The sequence below is a fragment of the Wyeomyia smithii genome, chromosome 2, assembly GCF_029784165.1.
Source record: "Wyeomyia smithii strain HCP4-BCI-WySm-NY-G18 chromosome 2, ASM2978416v1, whole genome shotgun sequence".
Classification (NCBI taxonomy): Eukaryota; Metazoa; Arthropoda; class Insecta; order Diptera; family Culicidae; genus Wyeomyia; species Wyeomyia smithii.
The window spans coordinates 61,985,926-62,007,267 of NC_073695.1; the positions used below are offsets into that span (position 1 = coordinate 61,985,926).

Genomic DNA, 21,342 nt, shown 5'->3' on the forward strand with positions numbered 1-21,342 from the left:
GCAACAATTTTTCGAGAACTTCAGTGCGCTTCTGAAAAATTATTTTGATACAACATGTATTCAGGTCGATATTGTATGTTTAATTTTATTAGATTTACTAAAGGGTAGCAAACATCAGGTAGCAACGTAATATATCACGCATGTTCCCCGTATTTTAAATCCACTCAAATAAGTGGTAAACATCAATAATGTTAAGAACTACGACTACGTGCAATTTTACAAACTCTCGTTATGGGCCATAACGGATTGTTTGAAACGAACAGCCTCTTCACATTCAGTGTAGCCCCCAATATTCCTAGAGTGTAACGTGACACAACACACTGTCTATAGAGTCTAGGCTGAGATCAACGCCTCTCTGGGGGTGCTTCAGCTGTATGAATCGATGATCGCAGTTCAAGCACGACCCTTTCACGATCCCATTCATAAACGACCACAGATGAGTCATTCATTCATTAGTCAGTATCGATCGCGAGTGTTGAACTTTGCCGGATCTCATCCGGTCTGGTCTATGGCGTGACGAACGGAACGGTTACTACTAGACTTGTTCTTTCAAGAGGTTGCTCTCGTTCGTCCAAAAAAGGTTTTCGATCGCGGATTGGGTGATTCTGGTGGGTGGTGGTTTGTCTATTGACGGTCTCGGCCCACTGCAGGGAGCGCGCCTCCGTTCGTAGAGGCGAGAGCAATCGCAGCAACCCGAACGCGACCCGGTTCGTCCTTTCTCACACTAAACATCAACAGAGAGAAAAAGAAGCAGTGAGATTGTGGACAGAGAGAATTGATCGTCGGAGTTGAAGGGTTGTTGAGGCGCAGTTTATAAATCTCAGAGATCCGGCTGATGAGTTTGTGGTTAAGCGCAATACGAAATTACAGTTAAGTTGCCGGACATAACGCTAGCAGGTTGCAGTTAATGATCGGCAGGTTTCGCGATCAGTTGTTTTTTCGCGGTTTTCATTCGCGGATCGGTTGGTAGGAAAAAAGGACAAGCAAAAGAGTGATGTAGTACTGTGTAGTACTGTGAAAAAAAATTGAAGACGTTTAATCGTAATAGTGTATTTAAAATGTGAAACTTAATATTTGATTACAATTGAAAAAAGTGCGTGTTTAATAGTTGTTTCAAAGTTTTTCTATCAACAGTAAATATTCTTTGACAATGTGTATACATCGCTTTGCTCTGTTGGTTGCAGTTATTGTTCGAGGAGCTTCAGATGGGTGCATGACACTATTTATCGAACCAAAAAAAGTTGACTCTATATGTAGTGATCAGTGCGCACGAATGATACAGATTCTGCAAGATTAGCTTGTGTATCTTAAACTTTCCGTTGTTATTACTTTTTTCCCATTGTTGAACTTGGTTTCTCGTGACTTCTATTCTTTGGAATACATTTTATTGGTTGTAAAATTGATTGAATCATTCAAGGCAATATTGCAAGAAAAAAAAATACAGTACTGATATTTTTAATAATATTTTTGATGATCAAGATTAACTCTTCTATATCTTATATACCTATCAGAAAATTTTTATTCAATTGTGAGTAGAAAAAAAAACGTGCTCACATTTAATTATGATCAGAAAACCGCTTGCCACTCCGTGTTAGTAATTAATAAATGTGGTTTTAAATATGGTTCAATTTCGTGTAATGCGTGCAACACGCAGATGAGTGTAAAATATTGTATTCCTACTGGCTGCACTACTTTCGCATGTGAACTTTGCCCCTATCGTTTAGTGATGGCAGATAAGGAATAAATACTCAGAAATGCATCACATGGCAGCACTTTTAGTAATAATTTTACGCATTAAACTGATAAATAAGAATTTTGATTTTGCAACGGATTTATTTCCGCTCTCGGCACTATAGATATTTGCGATTTTTTAGGAAATATTTTTATAAACTCAATATAAACTGATTTTTTGTTTAATCAGTTTTGACATCGAAATTCTCACTTATTATCAGAGAACTGAAGGTTTTCTCCCGATCAGCCATTCCAACCGAAATTCTAGAAATTCTATAAATGCTGAAATTATGCCGTATGTGTAACTGGGCCTTTAGTTCGGCTGACCTTCTAAAAGTTCGTTGCATTGGGATAAAACATGCCATACCGATTGCTCCTTTAATATCGAGAAAAGCAACCAGAGCTTTTCCTTTGCCTGATTGGTGCGAAAATTGGTTTTTATTTGAAGGAACAACGGCAAGTTTATTGATTCAAGAAAGTCGTCCATTGTCTTTGGACTTAAAAGCTTCGGGAGACTTTTTATGTTTTTCCCCGTTTTTTGGCATAGACACAACTTAACCTTTTATTCAGACTTTTTGTATGTGACTCATAGCAATACTGGCTCTTAGTGTGTCGTGTCAAATAAATGTTGTGTGAACAAAAAAAAAATACCGGCTCTGGATATTTCAATCCAAAGGAAAATAAGAACTTTTTATCCCTATTGAAGTAATACTGGGAAATTTTGACTCCTCCTGCATATTTGTGTGGCTGAAAAAACTCAATGCCCTTCAATTCCTAGGATGAAGATTTCACAAGCTTTATGATAAGTATTCGCTGGTGCTGGCCCCGACAAATTAGTTTCCATCATTTCTTCTGCAGTTTCGGGGTTTCAGGGGTTCCGATTAGTTAGAGCTCCTAAATGTTAGGTTTGATTCCCAACCAAATCCAGATAATTTTCGGGTTGGAAATGTTTTGGATGAGTCTTGCATCAATGATGTTATTGGAAAATCGTTTTTCTTTTATTTTAAATTTTTTGGTATTCTTTTGAAGGGTTACTAGGGTGTGGGACTAGTTCGTCAGGGGTTTTTTTCATCTTAATTTTTGCTTCATTCTAATGAGAAATATATGACGAAGAAAACCCCTGCCGAAGTAGTCCCACACCCTATGTCTGTATTAATAACCAGTCCGTTATTTGTTTACCTACTGGTTACATTGTATGTCTCCAAATAATATCTTTCATAGATAAATCGACCAGCTCAAACCGATGTAGGGGTATGAGGTGGGACCATCATCTCTAGATTACCAAGACCAGTCCTGTGTTTTGGTACACCTCAATTTTCTGTTCTTTGCAGTCGGCGCATATTGATGGTGGTCCCAGTTTGGCATTCATTACGACTTCGATTCTAATAAGTAACAAACTAATTTAAGATAAAATCAACTTAGGTATCTTATTTACTGCTAAACTGCTGCTTTAAAAGAGTCTTTTCATCAGTGGCTTAAAAACAAGTTGGTTTGACGTAGAATTACGTCTTATAGCAACATACATAGGGGTACAAATTAAAAATCCGAAAACATCGAGAGCGTTACGAAAATTGCCCACCTTCAGATGCTGCAAACTCAATCAGTTTCCAACGGAATTGTTTAATTCTTACATAAATCGATTAAAAAATAAGCTATTCGTCCACCAAAATGCGGAAAATTCTGACTGTAACTAATGTACTATTAAAAAATGTAGAGCCATGTTACGACCAATCAGAGCTAAAACAAGGCCTTCTTCCCCAGCGCAGCCGACGCTAAATGATACAAACGATTTGACTCAATAACCGATTAATTTTGGTGTTTTACTCGCTCTGGTACTCAAAGACACGCCTCTTAGTAGTCATGTATCAAAGCATGCTAATGCCGAAATTTAGTCTCAATTATTAATCCAATCACTATACTGCCGCGCATAGCAAGTCAGTCCCATTTGCATTTTCAGCAAGCTGAGAAAAACGCGTTTTTAAATGATTTCATACCACTGCTTCTTACGAGATGGGTCAATATGTTTGAACGTTTTCTCGAAATTTTTCAAAACAAAGTTATCGATTTCATACATCGTTACGAAACTATGCATAGTTAGCTACCATTACCGCTTATTAACTCAATTTTGCTAAAAATGCACATGGGGCAGACTTGATATGCACGGCAGTATAGCAAGGAAATGATTTACTCGACCAGCAACAAGTGACAGAGCAGCAAGACTGAGCAAGCGATTTATTTGATCGCAGGGCTCCACAGCAGACGGATCAACCGGCGAACCGCAGCACTGCATAGCACTGCTGAATATGTCCGGATGTGTTAGTTATTCTGTCCGGATTTGTCGCGTCGCGGTTACTTTCAGCCATTTGGCCAGCTTGAGTGTGTGTAGTGTGTGTTATAATTGTTATGCCTTGTTTAATAACAATAACAAGAGAACTAGTATCATCCCGTGTCATCGGTAAATGGCAATCCAGACGATGCTAAATCAAACACTTGTCTTGTCACTATTGTGAGTATTACAAAAGCATTTTTGAATGTCCTTAATCATACTTGAAGAAGGCAACATATTTTGACGAAGAAGGTAACATATTTTGACGTCTTATGGCAACATTCTGAATTGTCTTCCGGAAACATCTAAAGCGTCACGAAGATAGTCCAGTATCAAATACTAATAACTCGGTCAGTTTTGAATAGATTTCCTTCATTCTTGTAGCAATCGGTTGGAAAATTAACCAAGCGTCCACCGGAATTTGAAAGATTGTGATTTTATGAAGCTAACTATTTTACTATTGAATTATATAGAGCCTTATTTTGAACGCAGATTTTGACCAATATGAGGTAAAAACTCGTCCAAATTACATCTAATAATAATATTTCCGAAACCGGGAAGATATCCAGAGGCCGGAAATCGACCCCAGACACCATTTTTAAGTTCAAGATGTTGACTTTCGGTTTTTGGAAATCAGCCTAAAACGACTGGATACCACTCAATACGGCTATTCCCGTAATTGGGATGATGCCCAGAGGCTAGAAATCAAATTCTGGTATTATATTGGAAAGATGATGACTTCCAGTTTCATAACAACCTAAACAGCCTAAAATGTCCGAATACCATCTAAAATGAGTATTTTCGGAACCATATCGACAGGCCGTAAATCCTGAAGTCGATACCATTTTGAATCTTTTTAGGGTCGTCACATTATTTTCAGGGAGTTATATTATTAGGTGTTGGATAAAAGTTATAAACTTTTTGATACAAGGTAGTCTATCGTAATCTTGGCGCTAAAGAGTGTTGAAAGCAGGGCTCTACATTTTCGAAACATAACAATGAAATTGAAAATTCTTTTCGGCTACTGTCATCGAATCAGGATGAACATTTCCCTATCAAACAGTTTTAATCACGGGTTTTTCCGCCTGATGTTCATCGAATCATTTTAAATGAAACTGATGACTTTCAATTGACGGAAGAAATGACGGATCATGTGAAGACAAATTGTTATTCTATCTTAAAGTATCGATTACACTCTCAACATTACATTAACCGGTTTTCAAATAAGTTAATCTAACGTCGAGAAGAACCTATTTTAGTATTGTAGGAGAATTGGGGCAAAATTGATATGTTGTTGACATTTTACGTGGATCAGACTACCAATCGATTTATGAGACTTTTTTACTCAATATAAGACATAATTTGACTACCACTTTTAGATATTAGCGTATAACCATTAATGCTCAGACATACTCGATATTATTTTGCTTTGTGAAATATACTAAAATCATGCTGAAACCGTTTTCGTAGAATCGCCGTTTTGAGCTCAGTTTTCGTCCGATTTAAGATCTGTTTTTTTGAAATGGGTTAGAAGAGGCTAATATGTGGAAAAACTATTAGAATTTTGATGTTTGGTCTTAAAACAAAATGGCGTCGAAAAAACAACGAAAATTTTTTAAGTTTCTTAAGTTGAAATATGTTCAAACTCGGGAAAATTTGGTTTTGCATCAAAATACACAAAAAATTGTATATAGAAACCAAGGCAGAAAAAAGTCAATTTTTGTTGCACTGTGTTATTTTTAGCTCTGAGCCTGTGTTACGTTTATTTGTAACATGGGATTGACCTAGGTATATACAGGGTGTTAGGGAGCTGACTTAAAATCCTTCAAAGGGTGATAGAGGATTCTATTTGATGAAAATAATCTTTCTACACATATGGCCAAAATTTAACTACTGCAGAGTTTTCCACTTTTTCCGTTTTCGGTTATGTTTGCCTTCAACGAGCTTTAGTACAAGAAGTATGAGAGCTAGCTCAATTCTGTTGGATTCGTTGGAAAGCTAAGAAAATCATTATCAAAAATATGCTAAAAACTCAAATTAGAGAGAATAATAATGCGAAATCAAATGTTTTTTGAGAACTAAACTGCAATTCTCTCTGAAATGTTTGATAAACATGGGTTTTGTTGGCAACCAAATTGAACATTGGAGTCTACTCTACAAGTTGTTCTTTGACACCAAGCATCTAACTCTTTCAGTTCGGCTGCTATTTCACTTTAAAAGCAACAAACTGCGCCTTCATTTAGTGTTTGAAACTATTGATTACAAAATTTTCTCAGCTTTCTAACGACACCAACAGAATTAAGCTAGCTATCACACTTCTTGTGCTAGAACTCGTTAAAGGCAAACATAACTGAAAACTGAAAAAAGTGAATAACTCTGCAGTAATTAAATTATCGCTACATACGTAGAAAAATTTTTTTCATCAAACAGGGTCCTTTATAACCCCTTGAAGAATTTCAAGTGAGCTCCTTAACACCCTGTATGTTCTCCATCATAGCCTTTTCTTGTGATCTTCGAGAGCACACGTAATGTGAAGAAGTTTTTGAGGTTTATCTCAAAAGTAATGGAAATTGACATGGAACTGTTATGCATTAATGGGCAGTTCGGCCGTCAGAATCAAAGCAAGAGCTTTCGAGTAGTTCTGCGAGTCGTTGATCCAGCTCTCTGGCGTATTCTGCTGCCACGCCATCAGCTTTCAACCGCTGAATGTTGAAACGCGTCGTCCTCTCTGTGCGAGATTTCAGCACGTTCGACAACCGTGCGCGGATCTTACAAACGACGAGATAATGATCAGAGTCAATGTTTGGTCCCCGAAAAGACCTAACATCAGTGACATCCGAAAAGTGCCAACCGTCAATTAGTACGTGATCGAACTGGGAGCAGGCTTCTCCATTTGGATGCCTCCAGGTGTGTTTCCGAATATTCCAACGTGGAAAATAGGAACTACAAATGGCCATTCCTCTGGCCGCGGCAAAGTTTATCAGCCTCAGGCCGATTTCATTGGTTGACGAGTGGAGGCTATGTCTTCCAATGACCAGACGGAAGAATTCCTTCCTCCCAACCTGTGCGTTTGCGTCTCCGATGACGACTTTTACGTCGTGTTTTGGGCACTAATCATAGATTCGCTCAAGCTTGTCATAGAACTCATCTTTGACTTCATCGGATTTGATCGGATCGGATCGGATTTTCGTTTGTAGGTGCGTAGGTGTTGATTAAACTGTAGTTGAAGAATTTGCCCTTAATCCTCAACACGGTCATCTACGGGCTTCCACCGGATGACTCTTGTTTACTGATTTCCCAGCACTACGAAACCGACGCCCCGTTCTGCTGCTTTGCCGCCACTGTATTAGATGTGGTAATAAATGTGAAAGTAGTGCGTGCAATAGGGTTCACTGCACGGAATTCCTGAATCGCTGCGATTTCGACTCCCTGTCGCTGTAGTTCTCGAGCAAGCAAGCCAGTCCGCGCCGGTTCATTGAGAGATCGGACGTTCCAAGTGCCCAATTTCCAATCGTTTACCTTAATCTTTTTCCGTGTTCGTAGCCTAGGTCTCTGCGGATTGATCCGTTCCATATTTCTGAATTCGTTGTTCGTGGTTGAAGAAAGGTTTCGGCATGCTACCTTACCAGGGTTGCGATACCTACATCCTGCTGATGGGGCTGCCATCTTAGGTATAGCTGGCGGGATACAGCATTCCATAATTCAGCCGCCCGCTCCGGGTCAGACGCTGTTGTATGCCGCCCCTTTGGGATACAGCCGTTTACGACCCCCTTTCCAGTCAGCATACGACCATAGTTTCTACCGGGGGTTGGTTACCCGATCTCTGCTAAGGTTACTCGTATTCCGGTCGGCACCACGTGGAGGTTGGGATAGGAGTTGCAGGACAGAGTTGAATTGCCGCATTAGGGTCTCAAGTTACACGTGTCCAGCCAGTTGCCAACCGATTTCTTAAATATATAAATGAAATTCACCGATTCAGACCATTACAACAGGGTAATACTCACTATATTTGCATACACGAGATGCGAAATACATCTTCAAATAAACCTTAAACAGTAGCCAAAACACCGCTACACTTAACTTTTTTCTAAACATCCTTCATAAAAATCACGAAAATTCATCATTTTTCAAACCTTCGAGAGTAGCGTCTATCCTTGAAAATCGATATATTTCCTGCCGCAGAGAAGTTGTGTTCTTTCTCACAATTCGCAACGAAATGTAAAACGTCAAACATCTCAAAAACCAAAACAACCCAAAAACCTACAGAGATACCGTGTAGTTCTCGGCGCAGTTGATCCGTTCCATAGTTGATCATTTTGAGGACTAGTGACTCCAGCGGCGATTTCTAGTCAACTCCCCGTTTCGAATAGTTGCTTTTACTGGTTCAGGTAATCGTCCCCTACCCTAGTTGCATGATCAAAATATGTCAAGAGGTTAAAGGAAGGATTTTCTTATCCACCGATCCACTGTTTCCACTCGCGAAAATAAATTGAAACACACATGACTGACTCAAATGAAATGCTGATGTTTTCAATGTATACAACAAATTAAATTGTTGTTGAGATTGAGCTGTATCAAAATAATGTGTGGTCACTCAATCGAATGAATTACTCCATCATGGATACCTAACTCAATTTGGCCTGTCAAGTGAAGGCTTATATGTTTAAACGTCACGTTGAAAGGAAGGTTGCTAGGATTTACCGATTCGCTTAAATATGTTTATCGTTTTCAAATGAACGACTCGAAATTTAACTGCACTGCCTGTTACATCTCAGAGGAGCTCTCATAGCCTAAGCACGGTGCTCCCATAGACCGTTATTATAAAAAAAATGCACCAAAGAATCTGAGTACACCATTCGATTCGTTATGACGTCCAGAATCTCTGGTCAAAATTTCAAAATCATCGTACGGTACATTTTTGAGTAATGCCCTCTTGAAAGTCGTAAAGTATAATACCGTGATATAAAAACAACGAAAAACTTGTTGAAAAGCACGTTTATATATTTTTTATCTAACTGTTAGATGGGTTGATCGAAAAACCAAAAACGCCAAAAGTAAGGCTTTGTTCCATGAAATAATTTTGCTAAAGACATTGAGTACATAAAATCAATTTTTCGCAGTCAAATCTAAAGCGATCACAAATTTTCGAATTAAGACTACTGTGCACTGTGAGATTTTCGAATAAGTCTTTTCACCATTTGCTAATGTTTTGAAATATAATACTTGGAATGTGTAGAAACTATTCCGGAAGTTATTTCATAAAATGGTTGTTGAAAAAGGTGCTTTACAACAAGTATTTCGTCGATTTTTATCACGTTTTAGTACTTTGTGACCTTTAGAAGGGCATTACACAAAAATGTACCGTACGATGATTTTGAAATTTTGACCATAGATTCTGGACGTCATAACGAACCGAATGGTGTACTCAGATTCTTTGGATATTTTTTTTTTAATAACGGTCTGTGGAAGCACCGTGCTTAGGGTTACAGAGTCCGCTTTGACATACGAATGGCCATAAGTACGAATCGAATTAGAATTAGACCGTTCGATGTCAGAGGAACTTCTACGCATAAATACCTCTCCAGGCAACTATAATTGACAGGGTAACTAACGAGGTTCGATAAAGGAGAGCAATAGAGTCTACATATAGACTTGTAGGGGGAAGGGTAAAAGTATAAAACCCGTCAATTATCACGGTGACAATGTAACCTTCCTTTCCGTTACAGTCGTTAGAGATTAGATGCTGAAGTAAACTAGGTCTCTGGCAACAACGATTTTACCCACTTTCTTTTTCTTTTCCCTGTTGTTTATTACTGTATGGACTCATCTTGCTGTATTCTGCACTTCTACTATTAGCAGCATTATTACGATTGAAAGTTTTTTTGTAAGATTTGGACCACTGCGACCATTGTTTTGATCTTTTTTGGTAGGGTAGGGAACATATTTTAAGCAGCTTTAGGAACCGCCTGTGTATTCAGACGAAATACTCGAAATGTGTTGGGTGAAACTCAAACAGTAGTATATCAACCTGTTCTCTATCGTTTTCTCTGTCAGAACTTGTTTTCAAATTGTAAAACTAAGTTAGCAAACTTTAACAATCATCAATCAAAGTTACCAATCGAGGGACACTATTCCAATCACCCCGAACCTATTTTAAGCAGTTTCCATCTGTTTTCAGGCGTTTTTTTTTTCAGCACCCGAAGTGGCTCCTGAATGGCTGCAATATAGGTCGATTTGTTTCAATTGCAATCGTTCACAGATTTCTCTGTGATTAACGGTATTTCTTATATTCGTGAGACAGCTAGACAATCAAAGTTTTGGTTTCCATCATTGAAATAGTCGATATTGATCAAACTGCAGGAGTTTGAGGCCTGTTTTCTTTGACTGATTAAAATAGGCGCTACTGCTTAAGCCGTTCCCCTCCCTATAACGATTGAGAGTTAGTGACATGAATATTATTTAATTTTAATTCGTGCTTGTGTGTATTCTTTTTAACCCTTCCGTTTTAAGCTTACTACTTCGAGTATCGCTGCCTCCGGTCAGTATTATGAACGATTATAATTCACTGGAGAGGTAATTGGAAGTCCCACTGGTCAGTTTTATTTTAAGAGGGCCTTTTTTGTAAAGTGGCATTTGGCCTGCGAATAAGCCCACGCCTATACCCGTTGATATCGGATGTCCTGAATTTTAATAAGATTCGAAACCACGACTACCCGCTTGTCACAGCGGACTCTGCAAACTTGCAGCTAACTGACCTTCCCCAACCGACCGTAAGGACGTAGCCAAATTTTTGAACATGAGGATTCTGTCAATCTAAGCATTGCAGCGTTACCTGACTGCAACATCTTTATTAATTTTAAATAGCTTCGATTGTAGTTATTCTCAGTTAAACTTGGTTCACCCACGAAGTCCCTAAACCACTCCTTCCCGTGCGCACGCCAATCTTTGCTTGATTTTTACCGGCTATCTGTTAACAAATTTTTCTTACATCATAACTCACTGACCAGAAGCGATAACATGAAGAGTGCATGTGTGCTTTTTTATCGTCTGTAAAATTAAAGTGCAATAATCTAGCTAGTCAGCGCTTGTAGATGCTCAGTTTTATACATAACAAGTGTCTGTAGACGTTGAGCCTTTCCTACTGATATCAGACGAAGAGGGAGAAAGTTACCTTCCACTGAAAGGTACGCGGTTAATAGATCTTCAAATTATTTTCTGCTACCTCGAAAACAATTTCAATAAATTTTAAAATCTCTTCAAACTCCCAAAACCGGAATAGATCGAAGGGCACGAGACCAATAGTGAATATGTATGTAACCTTCAGCTTTGTCATGAATCGTTTTCATGGCTGTTTCCAAAAAAATACATTTGGGTAAAATTCATTGAACTTACCAATGACTGCCAACTTGACTTTGATCGAATTACTAAGTCAACCTATTCTAACTACTATCAAAAATTAGCATTGACCAAGGTAATAACTAGCAATGGTCGGCCGAAACGTACTCCATAAGCCCTTCTTTGCCGTTATACCCACCAGTATTAACATACGCAACAATTCACCTTCAATTTAAAGGGAAATACCGAAGCTAATTGTGCATTCCGGTCTCGTCGTCTGATAGCTGTATTATGGCGTGTTACCTTTATAATTTGAGTATGGCTATATTGGCCAAATAATGCTCATGCTTGTTTGTGATCCACTAAACCTAATTATTAACCAATCGAAAATCAACTCATCATCGACTTGAGACCCATCGTCATCGCCAGTTAGATTGACATAATCGCATGAGGAGACTTCAACGGTAGGCTATGCAATGGCAAACAACAAACCTGCGCTATTTGCAACGTAGTTTAAATTGCACTTGAATGAGCTGGAAGTTAGCGCGCCTGGTGTGCAACAATAAACGTTCAACTCAAACCAATTCCTTGCATAACAACAAGACAATTGGTGGCAAACCACCTCGCGGTTTCGGTTGCAGTCGAATGATGACGGGAGTATCGTATAGTTTTGCAGTAAAATTGTTTCACTGTGGGAAGTAGTTAGTTTAGTTAAGTCTAGTACTTGTCAACCCCCTCAATGTTACTGCAGTGATCTTTTGTCTGTGACGCTACACGCTGAACTCTCCCACCAATGTCGCGTATGTCAACCGCGGTGAACTCAAATGTGACCACATTAGATTTATTCAAAGAAGTTATAACCGTCCGCATCGGGGGACGTGTTTGGGTTGTATGATGTTCACGCACCCCTTGAAAGGAAAAAAAATACTGCGGCACTATTGGCATAGTACAACATAATTTATCCAAAAAGACTATTAAAATTATATTGCTTCATTGGCTTTTGATTATTCTCAAAAAAGTTGAAATGGGTATAGACTAATTTGTGCATTAGGCTGAACGAAGTAGTTTTGATGCGAGCGATTGATTTAATCACACCTTTTATGATACTGAATTACTGCTGTTACTCGCGTGTCTAGGAACGCATCATCTAGCGTTTATTGTACAGTCTATCGAAAAATAGTTTAACATCTGATGAAATATTAATTGCAACTGTCGGTTTTCACGCGATTCCACTGCATTGTGAAGAATATCATTTGCTCAACGGAGCTGAAAGATCAAATCAGCTCAATCTTCTACGTTTGAACTCTAGTTCTAGTACATTTTTGTAGAGAATTCAATAGTTCGCGGTAGAAAGAAGCTTCTCAAGAGAACGATGTCGTAGATATCAGCTGTTTCCAGTGTGGTCAAAACAGAAAAAAGAAGATAAAACATTAACTTCGCCCGTAATCTGCTGAAATCCGGTAAGGTTACGGTGGCGTGTGAACTGCTTATTAAACAAATCGTTTGTGATTGAACCTACTACGAAGGAAGAAGGCATATCATTGTACTGGCTAGTGGAGAGAGAAAAAACAAACTCATCATGACCAGTTCCAGCCGTGTAACGGCGGCGGCACTTGTGAGTACTCAATGATCCCCTATCAACGGCGCTTGAATAGGATGTTCTTCTAAATACGGTTTGTAACCACTAACTGGTTTCACCCATCTACTTGAACAGATTTACGTGATACACTTGACTGCGGTACTCGCCCTCGCACCACCTTCACCCGGCCAGCAGCAGAAGAAATGTGGTCTGTACGGGCAGGCACCGTGTACGTTTGTTCCGGCTCCACCTGGGATAACGCCCAAATGTGCCTCGCCGGGGAAGACCTACTGCGAGCACAATGACGATTACCCGACGTAAGTAGCTATTTTTATCTTTTTCAAAGTGGGTAGATTTTTTTTTTTTTTGCGTGTGCCAAAGTATCATTCGCGGCTAGGACGGAAGTACAATTTCATGGAACATAAAAAAAATCTTCGCACATTGAGTTTGATTTTCGGTGGTAAGAAATAGTCGACGAACGTTATAATTTCAATATTGTGAGGCCATTATGCGCGTAAAATAAGAAAGACAAAAATGCCTTCGGTATCTGCAGAAGCTGTTTTTTCTCTAGGTTCAGTAAATGAAAATGAACGGTTTAATTGAATTACACGTTTTCATCTTGAGAAATAAATAATAAAAGAATTATGATTTTTATTTTTAATTAAATGGTATTGCACAACGATACATGTAGGTAACGATACCTTAGCCTCAATACTATCAGAGTATCAGTACCTACTCTTGATACAAGTATCGATTCTAAGTATCGATGTTTAATGGTATCGCAACGTCCCTAGTTAACCCTCCCGTTTTCGAAAAAAGCGGCTCGTATGGCTCAGTAGATTTGACCTTCGGATCACCGTAGAAGAGGATCGTTTCCGTAGGTCAATCTACAGAAATATCTGTTGAATTAGCATCGCTGATGAGATGGCATGCATGCATGCGATGCAACAAAATGGCACAGGAAACAAGAAATTTGCTGTTTCCTTCGTACTTCTTTAGGTTGTTTTGATTTTTTTCGATACTGAGCGGCGTGTATCGATATTGATGAAGTATCGTTGGTAAAACATCGATACCAAATATTCAAGTATCGGAAGCAGAAGGATCGATTCTGTGTTAGTATCGATGGTATCGCAACGTCCCTAGGGTTAACTGATGAATTATAATGATTGAACACGTGGTTACAAAGTTTGGCTGCTTTATAGGTTCCCATTCTATTTGATTATAATCGGACTTATATTTCAACCGTTATTTATTAAATTGTAAAAACAATGTAAGTCCATTATCTCAAAGATCACACGACTTATTTGAACATAACTAGGGCCATACGAACGAGTTATCTCTCAAATTTACAAGTAACAAACTTCATAACAATTTTATATGTGGTACAAAGTTATGGAAAGAAAAGAAATTCAAAGATTATTTAAACGAAGCAGCTAGGCAGCATAATTCCCAACAATATGTTGTTGTTCATGTATTTATAACAAATTGAGAACAATTGCATAAAAGTTAAAATCTAACGCATCCGTTTTCGGCGTAATTGAAATTTAATTTTATATAACTCAAACAATGTAAAGACTGTTTTTTCATTGTAGAGTATTTTCTTATACCTTAGGTGTGCGCTAAGTTTCATCCGAATTAAGGATAATTGAATCATTCCTTTTTTTCTATTCCTTTTTTTTTCTCCTTGACAAGAAGGTTTAGTAATTTTCCTACAATTACATTAACTTAACTGCGAAAGCTAATAACATTCAATAATTTAAAAAAAGCGTACATATATATATATATATATATATATATATATATATATATATATATATATATATATATATATATATATATATATATATATATATATATATATATATATATATATATATATATATATAATAGTGTTGAAATGTCACCATTTGTGGCAGAACACACAATATTAATTCTGAATAGATATTTTAGTACATAAATAAATGATTACAAACTCCCCCCTATTAAAAAAAAGGATAATTGAATCTGATCGACCAGTCTGTTACCGCTGTTTAATTCTTTGTCGAATTAAGTCCTAAATTTCATGTTATTTCAACGAAAGACAAAATCAGACCAAGATTTTTGTTTCTCTATGCTTTGAAACAGACTGCACTCATAATTTGTCACACTAAGTTTATAAATAAAGAAATTACGAATGAATCGAATTGAATTAAGTTTCGAAAAATATTCCAACTTTTTAGCCAAAGGTGATTTCAGTATTATGCTACGTGCGTGTCATAGGATAAAAATAGATTAGCTACTAGAGCGCTCTCAAGAGGCAAACAAACACAGTCGGGTGGTCAAGAAACTTAAGCTTCAAACTACTCGCGGCTACCTGAATAAGTTACAGTTTTTTTGCTGATAGTTATCCCTGGGTTGCGGCGTCGCGTCGGCCGGCTTTTTTATGTATGGCGAAGGTGAAGGTTTTTTTATTTCTTCGCGTGCTACTTTTAAACCGCCTTTGAATATAATTTTTAAACTGGAGGGTGAGTTGCAAAGCGCACCAAAGCGTGAACTAAACACGCTCAGAACTGCTGAACCAGTACCACAGAAAAATCAACGATTATGCATTGGGCTTTTTTGTCATTTCAATAGTGTGAATTTTTTAATTGAATGCGATTGTTTCAGTAATAGCTAATGAATTAACAACTTCTTTCGTTTGCTTCTGGCGACAGGTTTTTAATTCAGCAGTTGGTAGACCGATTAGGCTTCAAACGAATTTTGGCCAGCGAAGAACGTGTGCAATTCAACGTTAACCGACAAGGAACGCAAGGTCATTATTTTTACGGTCCCGAGATGCAAAACGTGGCTTATGGGCTACTTTTGAACAGCAAACCTATTCCGCTCGATGGTTACATCTATGATCCTCCCAAACAGCAACAGCATAGCCAAAACTCCATAACCATTGCGTATATTCAGAAAGCACCGTCCTCTTCTCCGGTGCCGCAGCCGATTTACATCCCAAAACCGCAGCAATCGTTTAATTTCAACAGTTATGTGCGACCTCAGGTGGTCCATGAAGTGCAAACGACAAGCACAGTGCAGGGTTATGTCTACCCTCGACCGGTCACCCAGTACAGCCCTGCAGAATGGTTGAAACGATTCGCACGTGATCTCAGCGAAAAGCGAACATCGACTAAAATTTCCACCGTTCACAAATCGCCAAACCCGAATGATTTAATCCCGACTCCATTCCGTTTGCCCCCGGAACTGGAGATTAGACCGTCACCTTTTCGACCAGCCGCGGCGGTGTTTGGGTTACTGATGAACGATACAGCCTACCATGACAGTTTGGTTCGATCGCGCCAGAAGCGGCAAATCAGCGACGGACGGACGCAACTCTGCCAGACACGGGAAATGTTCGTTACACCTCAAGCGGCGCTGAACACGAAAGGTGAGTGACGATTTTTGAGGTGGTGAAATGTTTGTATGAGTTTTTTTTTCATCTCTGCACGCTCTTTTAGGTAACTGGATGTACGTTGTCAATCATGAAGACTCGCGACAGCTGGTCAAGGCCGAAATTTGCTCGTGAGTATATTTATAATTACCCCTTATGTGGATTTTCTTAATCGGTACTAAAACCAAGACTTTTGAACCCTGAGAATGATTTTTTAATTGTGTGAAGCAAATGTTTTTTATTCTTCATTTAAAAATCGAAGGATAATGATATAAAGTTTTAAGAAACCACGTGTTGCTCAGAAAATTACACTCTTTCAGATGACATATAAAAATCGGTAATCCGTGAAAAGCTAAACAACCCAATTGACAGAAATGGATCTTTTTTCAAACTTTACCCTTGAGTGCCCAAGTTAGCTTTCAAACGGACTTCGAAAAAATTACTATGAATTTTTAAAAATATTTTTAAAGTATTGATTGGAGCTTTTCAGAGGTTCAACTAAAGACCGTCTAAAGGCGGCACTAGGCACTAGAGGGTTACAGAAAGTCTTCAGATATAAAATGGTAAATTGTATACAAGTGATATTAAAATGAAACGTCAATCTAAGAACTCCGACATCTTTTGCTTTTTATTAATATGTACTCAATGTAATGCAAACTGTGTTTCATTTTGGTTTCGAATTATTTCCCCCTTCTTTTCGAATCTATAATAGCCGGAAATATTTTTCAAACAGATCTCTTTATGATAACCAATAACATCAGTCTAGTTCCCGAAAATGTTATTCAACTGAGATAAAGCCGAAGCGACATACTATAAATGAAACCAACTGTAATAATATTAACCCTCCCTGACTTCTAGCGACGAGTAGTGTAAGCTCTAGTCGGCAATGCACAGCCTTACTGGTTTCTCTCAATTTTTACCACTCTCACAACGTAGCGCTTACTCTGCTTCTCCTCACTATCCTCATGAATCCGGCTGAAATCTTTCGTTCTTACGAAGCGACTAGCTTTCATTTTCGACTAAAAGTCAAGTGTTTAGTTTTCTCCAGAAGTTGAGTTCATATTTTTAATTAGAGCCATAACTGACCTATGCGAAGCAGCTATTCGTCACGGTTCAATGGCGGCAAAAGTGCAGAATACTTCCCATATTAATCGACAATGATAAACCCCTCCGGGGTTCCCGTACCATATCTGTAGGTGCAAAACTCGAGGGTCCATCCCCAGTTCAATTTTCTTCGCTAGCGCTTTTGCTTGTATTAATAAATGAAAGAGACGTTGTCGCGAAACTAGGGGAAATACCGCGTGAGTTTGCATGGACTATAAATTATAAATGGGGTACAATTTTTCCCAAACAGGCAATGCTTCCACCATATCAAACGATGCGTTCGCATTCAAAAATTCCTTCATCATATATTTTTCGAGGATTCTCGTGTGCACTGCGTGTGCAAGTGTGCCTCGTGGCGGAAAATAAGGGCGAATTTTCAAGTTCACCGGGACTGAACTTAATTGGATACTGCCATATGTACGCGCATTTTTGCGTTCTACGTGAGTAATACTACAGTGCAACTGATATGGGGTGTTACGCAATAGGGCTAAACAGTGGTTCTTTTTTTACATCGAGCGAAAATCAGGTGACATTTTTCCCCCTTCGGAAACGCTGGAACTTTTATTGTCGAGTCACCTGTGAAAAAATGTTCAAGTCTCTCCAAATGAGAGGGGTTTGACCAGAGTTCTTTTAAGTAAATCCCGGTGACACACATCCGAGGGAGGAACCCTTGTTAGTTCGGTTTTCTATACATATGGATTGCATTCCCACCAGCAATGCTGGGGTCCATTAATGCTCTAAAGACCGATTTTATTTTCACTTGAGCTGAAACACTTTGTAGATCCCCCTGCAAATACTAACAAGCTTCATCATTAATCTCGAGTTATGGACTGATGGCAATTCTTTCCATTTTTTTTTCTTCCTCCCCTCACAATTAGGTCAAAGGAATGCTCCAATCTGTGCAACCTGCCAAACGGGTATAACTCCAGGTGCGAACAAAAGTTCTCGCAGAAGCGGTTATTGACCCTGGACAGTGATGGGCAGAGTTTATACGTCGACACGTACTGGTTCCCGAGCTGTTGCGTATGCACTCTAGCAACAAACAACTGAAGCGTCCAGGGATCCAGAGATTTACTATCACCCCACACAGGAATCGCCCTGGAGGTTAATGAACTGCCTGAATGTTTAAAGCAGTAAAAACTTATTTATTAAGACCTCTCTCCGTTCAGATAACGTTAAGTTAGCAAGTAATCAGCGCAATTGTGATTCATAGTGGTAATTTTTTTTATTTTCATTATTTTATAGGCTTAGCAAAAATTTAAGAACAATTTGCTCAAACCATGAAGCTTTTCACTACCATTTTAAAAATGAGCATCTTAGATAATATCTTTTTTTTTTTTGAGAAAATAAACCAAGGAACGAGTCGATGCGTTTGATTTCGAACCCATTAACAATCCTATAATATTATGTTCATATTTTTATTAATGTACTATTGATATATTTATTTCAGGGATAGAAAATTCGTGTAAAGTTTATATTCAATCTTGAAATATCCTGAAAAATTGTACCTTCACACTTGATTATCGTTTTGAGGTATTTTAAGCATATTTGAACAATGCTTCATACCTTACGCTGCTTAAAAAGCACCCAGAATGCGATTCTACACTAACCTAAAATAAATTGCTAGCATAGCGTACTGACACAACACATTCCCCGCAACGAGAAACAAATTTGAACCTATAAAAAACTACATTCATATTGCCGTTTTTCGGTAAATACAATTATTGTATCAAGAAAGTATATTCTGCATTAAAAAGATTATTGTCAGTTTCGTGTACATCCTTTTGACAGTTGTTTGGTTAGCCAATAAGTTAGCAATTTAGTTAGTTGTAAGTTCACTTCCCTTTTTTGACAAGTAGGTTTGAATCCCTACGAATAATAGGTCCTAATTGCGAAAGCAAACAAATCTTAACAATTAAAATTACAATTTTTCTAACAGTGTTAGGTATCAGCTGAATACTTCAGCTACTAACCCCCCCCCCCCCCCTTATTAAAAAAAAACAGTCGTACGCGTACCCCTGGCGGGACTCGAAAGTCTTCAGGGGGTACGCGAAAGAAAAATCAGTAATGGCGGACAAAGAAATTTTTTATAATATGTACTTCATTTGTTGTTCAATCCTGCTCTTAAAACATGACTGTAGCAATCAAACAAACCATAGTTTAACTTAACTAGACTTCCACAATATGATCTACCACGACTCTCTCCCATTCTGTGAGAACATTCCAAGCCAGGGGGTACGATCGATGTGAAAAATATCGCCAAGGGGTACGCGGACAAAAAAGGTTGAGAGCCGCTGCCATATAACATAGAGGGGGGGGGGGGGCCGTTTTGCCCCTTGTACTCATTTTACCCTCTAATCCCCACGACTAGAGTTATAATATACAAGTAAATAAACACGAAAAGTTTTTGGCTATCGTTAAGTGATGCTTTATTTTATTAAGTTATTGCTTTATGAAAACAAGAATATATTCTCTTCTTCACACCTACGTTTTGATCAAACGTCATATTTTACCTCCACTGCGGTTCGACCAAAGATAAGGTACTTCTATACCCTAGAATGTTTGTCTGAATTAATCATTATTATTTCATAACGCAAAATGAGCGCATCGGAAAGTGTCAAATGCATCAAACACTCAACACCTGATATCCGGAATAAGTAAGTAAGTAAGTAAGGATATCTCACATCTGTTTGAAATTCCTACCCAGCGTGTCGAAAAAGGATAGACACTCAGGACGTATAAGAAACAAGAGTTAACAGACGAGATATTCCTAGTAGGTTGCCAGCTTGGAATCTCGATACCAGGGGCGACTCGTGGCTTTGGAACCTGCCTGTTCAACCACAAATTCATAGTTTGGGGAAGTAATCACAATTATGTCCGCGTAATCATGCAAGTCATTTTATTTGTTACTATTTAAAAGTGAAAATAAAAATCAATAAAATATAAATATAAATTTGCGTTGGAAATATATTTATTGCCTAGCGTCCCCGTGTGCAATGCACAGTAGGGTGTCAATCAGTTGTATGGGGAAAAAAGTAACCAGAAAATTTAAAGAAAAACCTAAATTAATCCACCTAGCGGTCAGACCCAGCCTTTCTCAATCAAACTTTTATTTGTAAAAAAGATTTACATGAACGCTTCAATCCAATAAATGTATATTCACTCTTTAGGTTCGAAAATATAGATGTTGCAATCTATACATATAAAAATGCAGTCCGGTCTGTCTGTCTGTCTGATCCATATAGGCTCGAAAACTACCGAATACATCACAATCAAATGAGTTCACAATATTCACCAAACACAATTTCTTTTCACCTATCTCTCAACAGGATCAACATAAGAACAGATCGATCGTATTCCCAAACCTACTGCAAGTAATACATTAACATAAAACATAAGTGTCTTCTGAACAACCTCTTAAACTATTTATAACACGTTGGTCACTAAAGTTAAATTCAAAATTAGTAAAATTATATTCAAGATTATTTTCTTTTCGACTTCTCCTCGTTTTCAGAGATGTTTTATCTTTTGTATGTTTTCTTTCTACTTTTTAGATTCGTTCTTAAGTTTTCCCAAGTTAATTTGGGATAAATTTTGATAGTTTTCATCCTTTTCCTGAAGTAAGGTAAATTAAGCTTGTTTTTCCTCTTTGCCTGTTTTCCTGAGTACTTGCGAAACTGAAATTGAAATTATATTTTTCGTTAACTTTCTCTTCAAAATATTTTCAGTCAATTCCCAGCAAACAAATTGGTTTATATAACTCGCGCTCAACTATGTTAAGTGTACCCTTATTTGGTAAAAATGACCACATAAGATGTATGCTATAAAATGCGCCTATGTGTACAAATCTAG

At 38.1% G+C, this 21,342-nt stretch overlaps 1 protein-coding gene across 6 annotated transcripts; it reads left to right on the forward strand.

Moving 5' to 3' along the window:
- Positions 1-913: 913 nt before the first annotated feature.
- LOC129725022 (protein spaetzle 5) lies at positions 914-19,346 on the forward strand. 6 transcript variants are annotated; one of them, XM_055680391.1, is made up of 6 exons: positions 914-1,133; positions 12,721-13,007; positions 13,107-13,288; positions 15,665-16,383; positions 16,454-16,517; positions 18,369-19,346. In XM_055680391.1, the coding sequence occupies exons 2-6, from the start codon at positions 12,972-12,974 to the stop codon at positions 18,538-18,540; spliced, it is 1,173 nt and encodes a 390-aa protein (XP_055536366.1). In that variant the 5' UTR covers positions 914-1,133; positions 12,721-12,971; the 3' UTR covers positions 18,541-19,346. The 6 variants fall into 6 exon arrangements, with proteins under 6 accessions (XP_055536366.1, XP_055536368.1, XP_055536367.1 ...); XM_055680393.1 differs by having other exon boundaries at positions 914-1,093; positions 12,702-13,007; XM_055680392.1 differs by having other exon boundaries at positions 914-1,093.
- Positions 19,347-21,342: the final 1,996 nt, after the last annotated feature.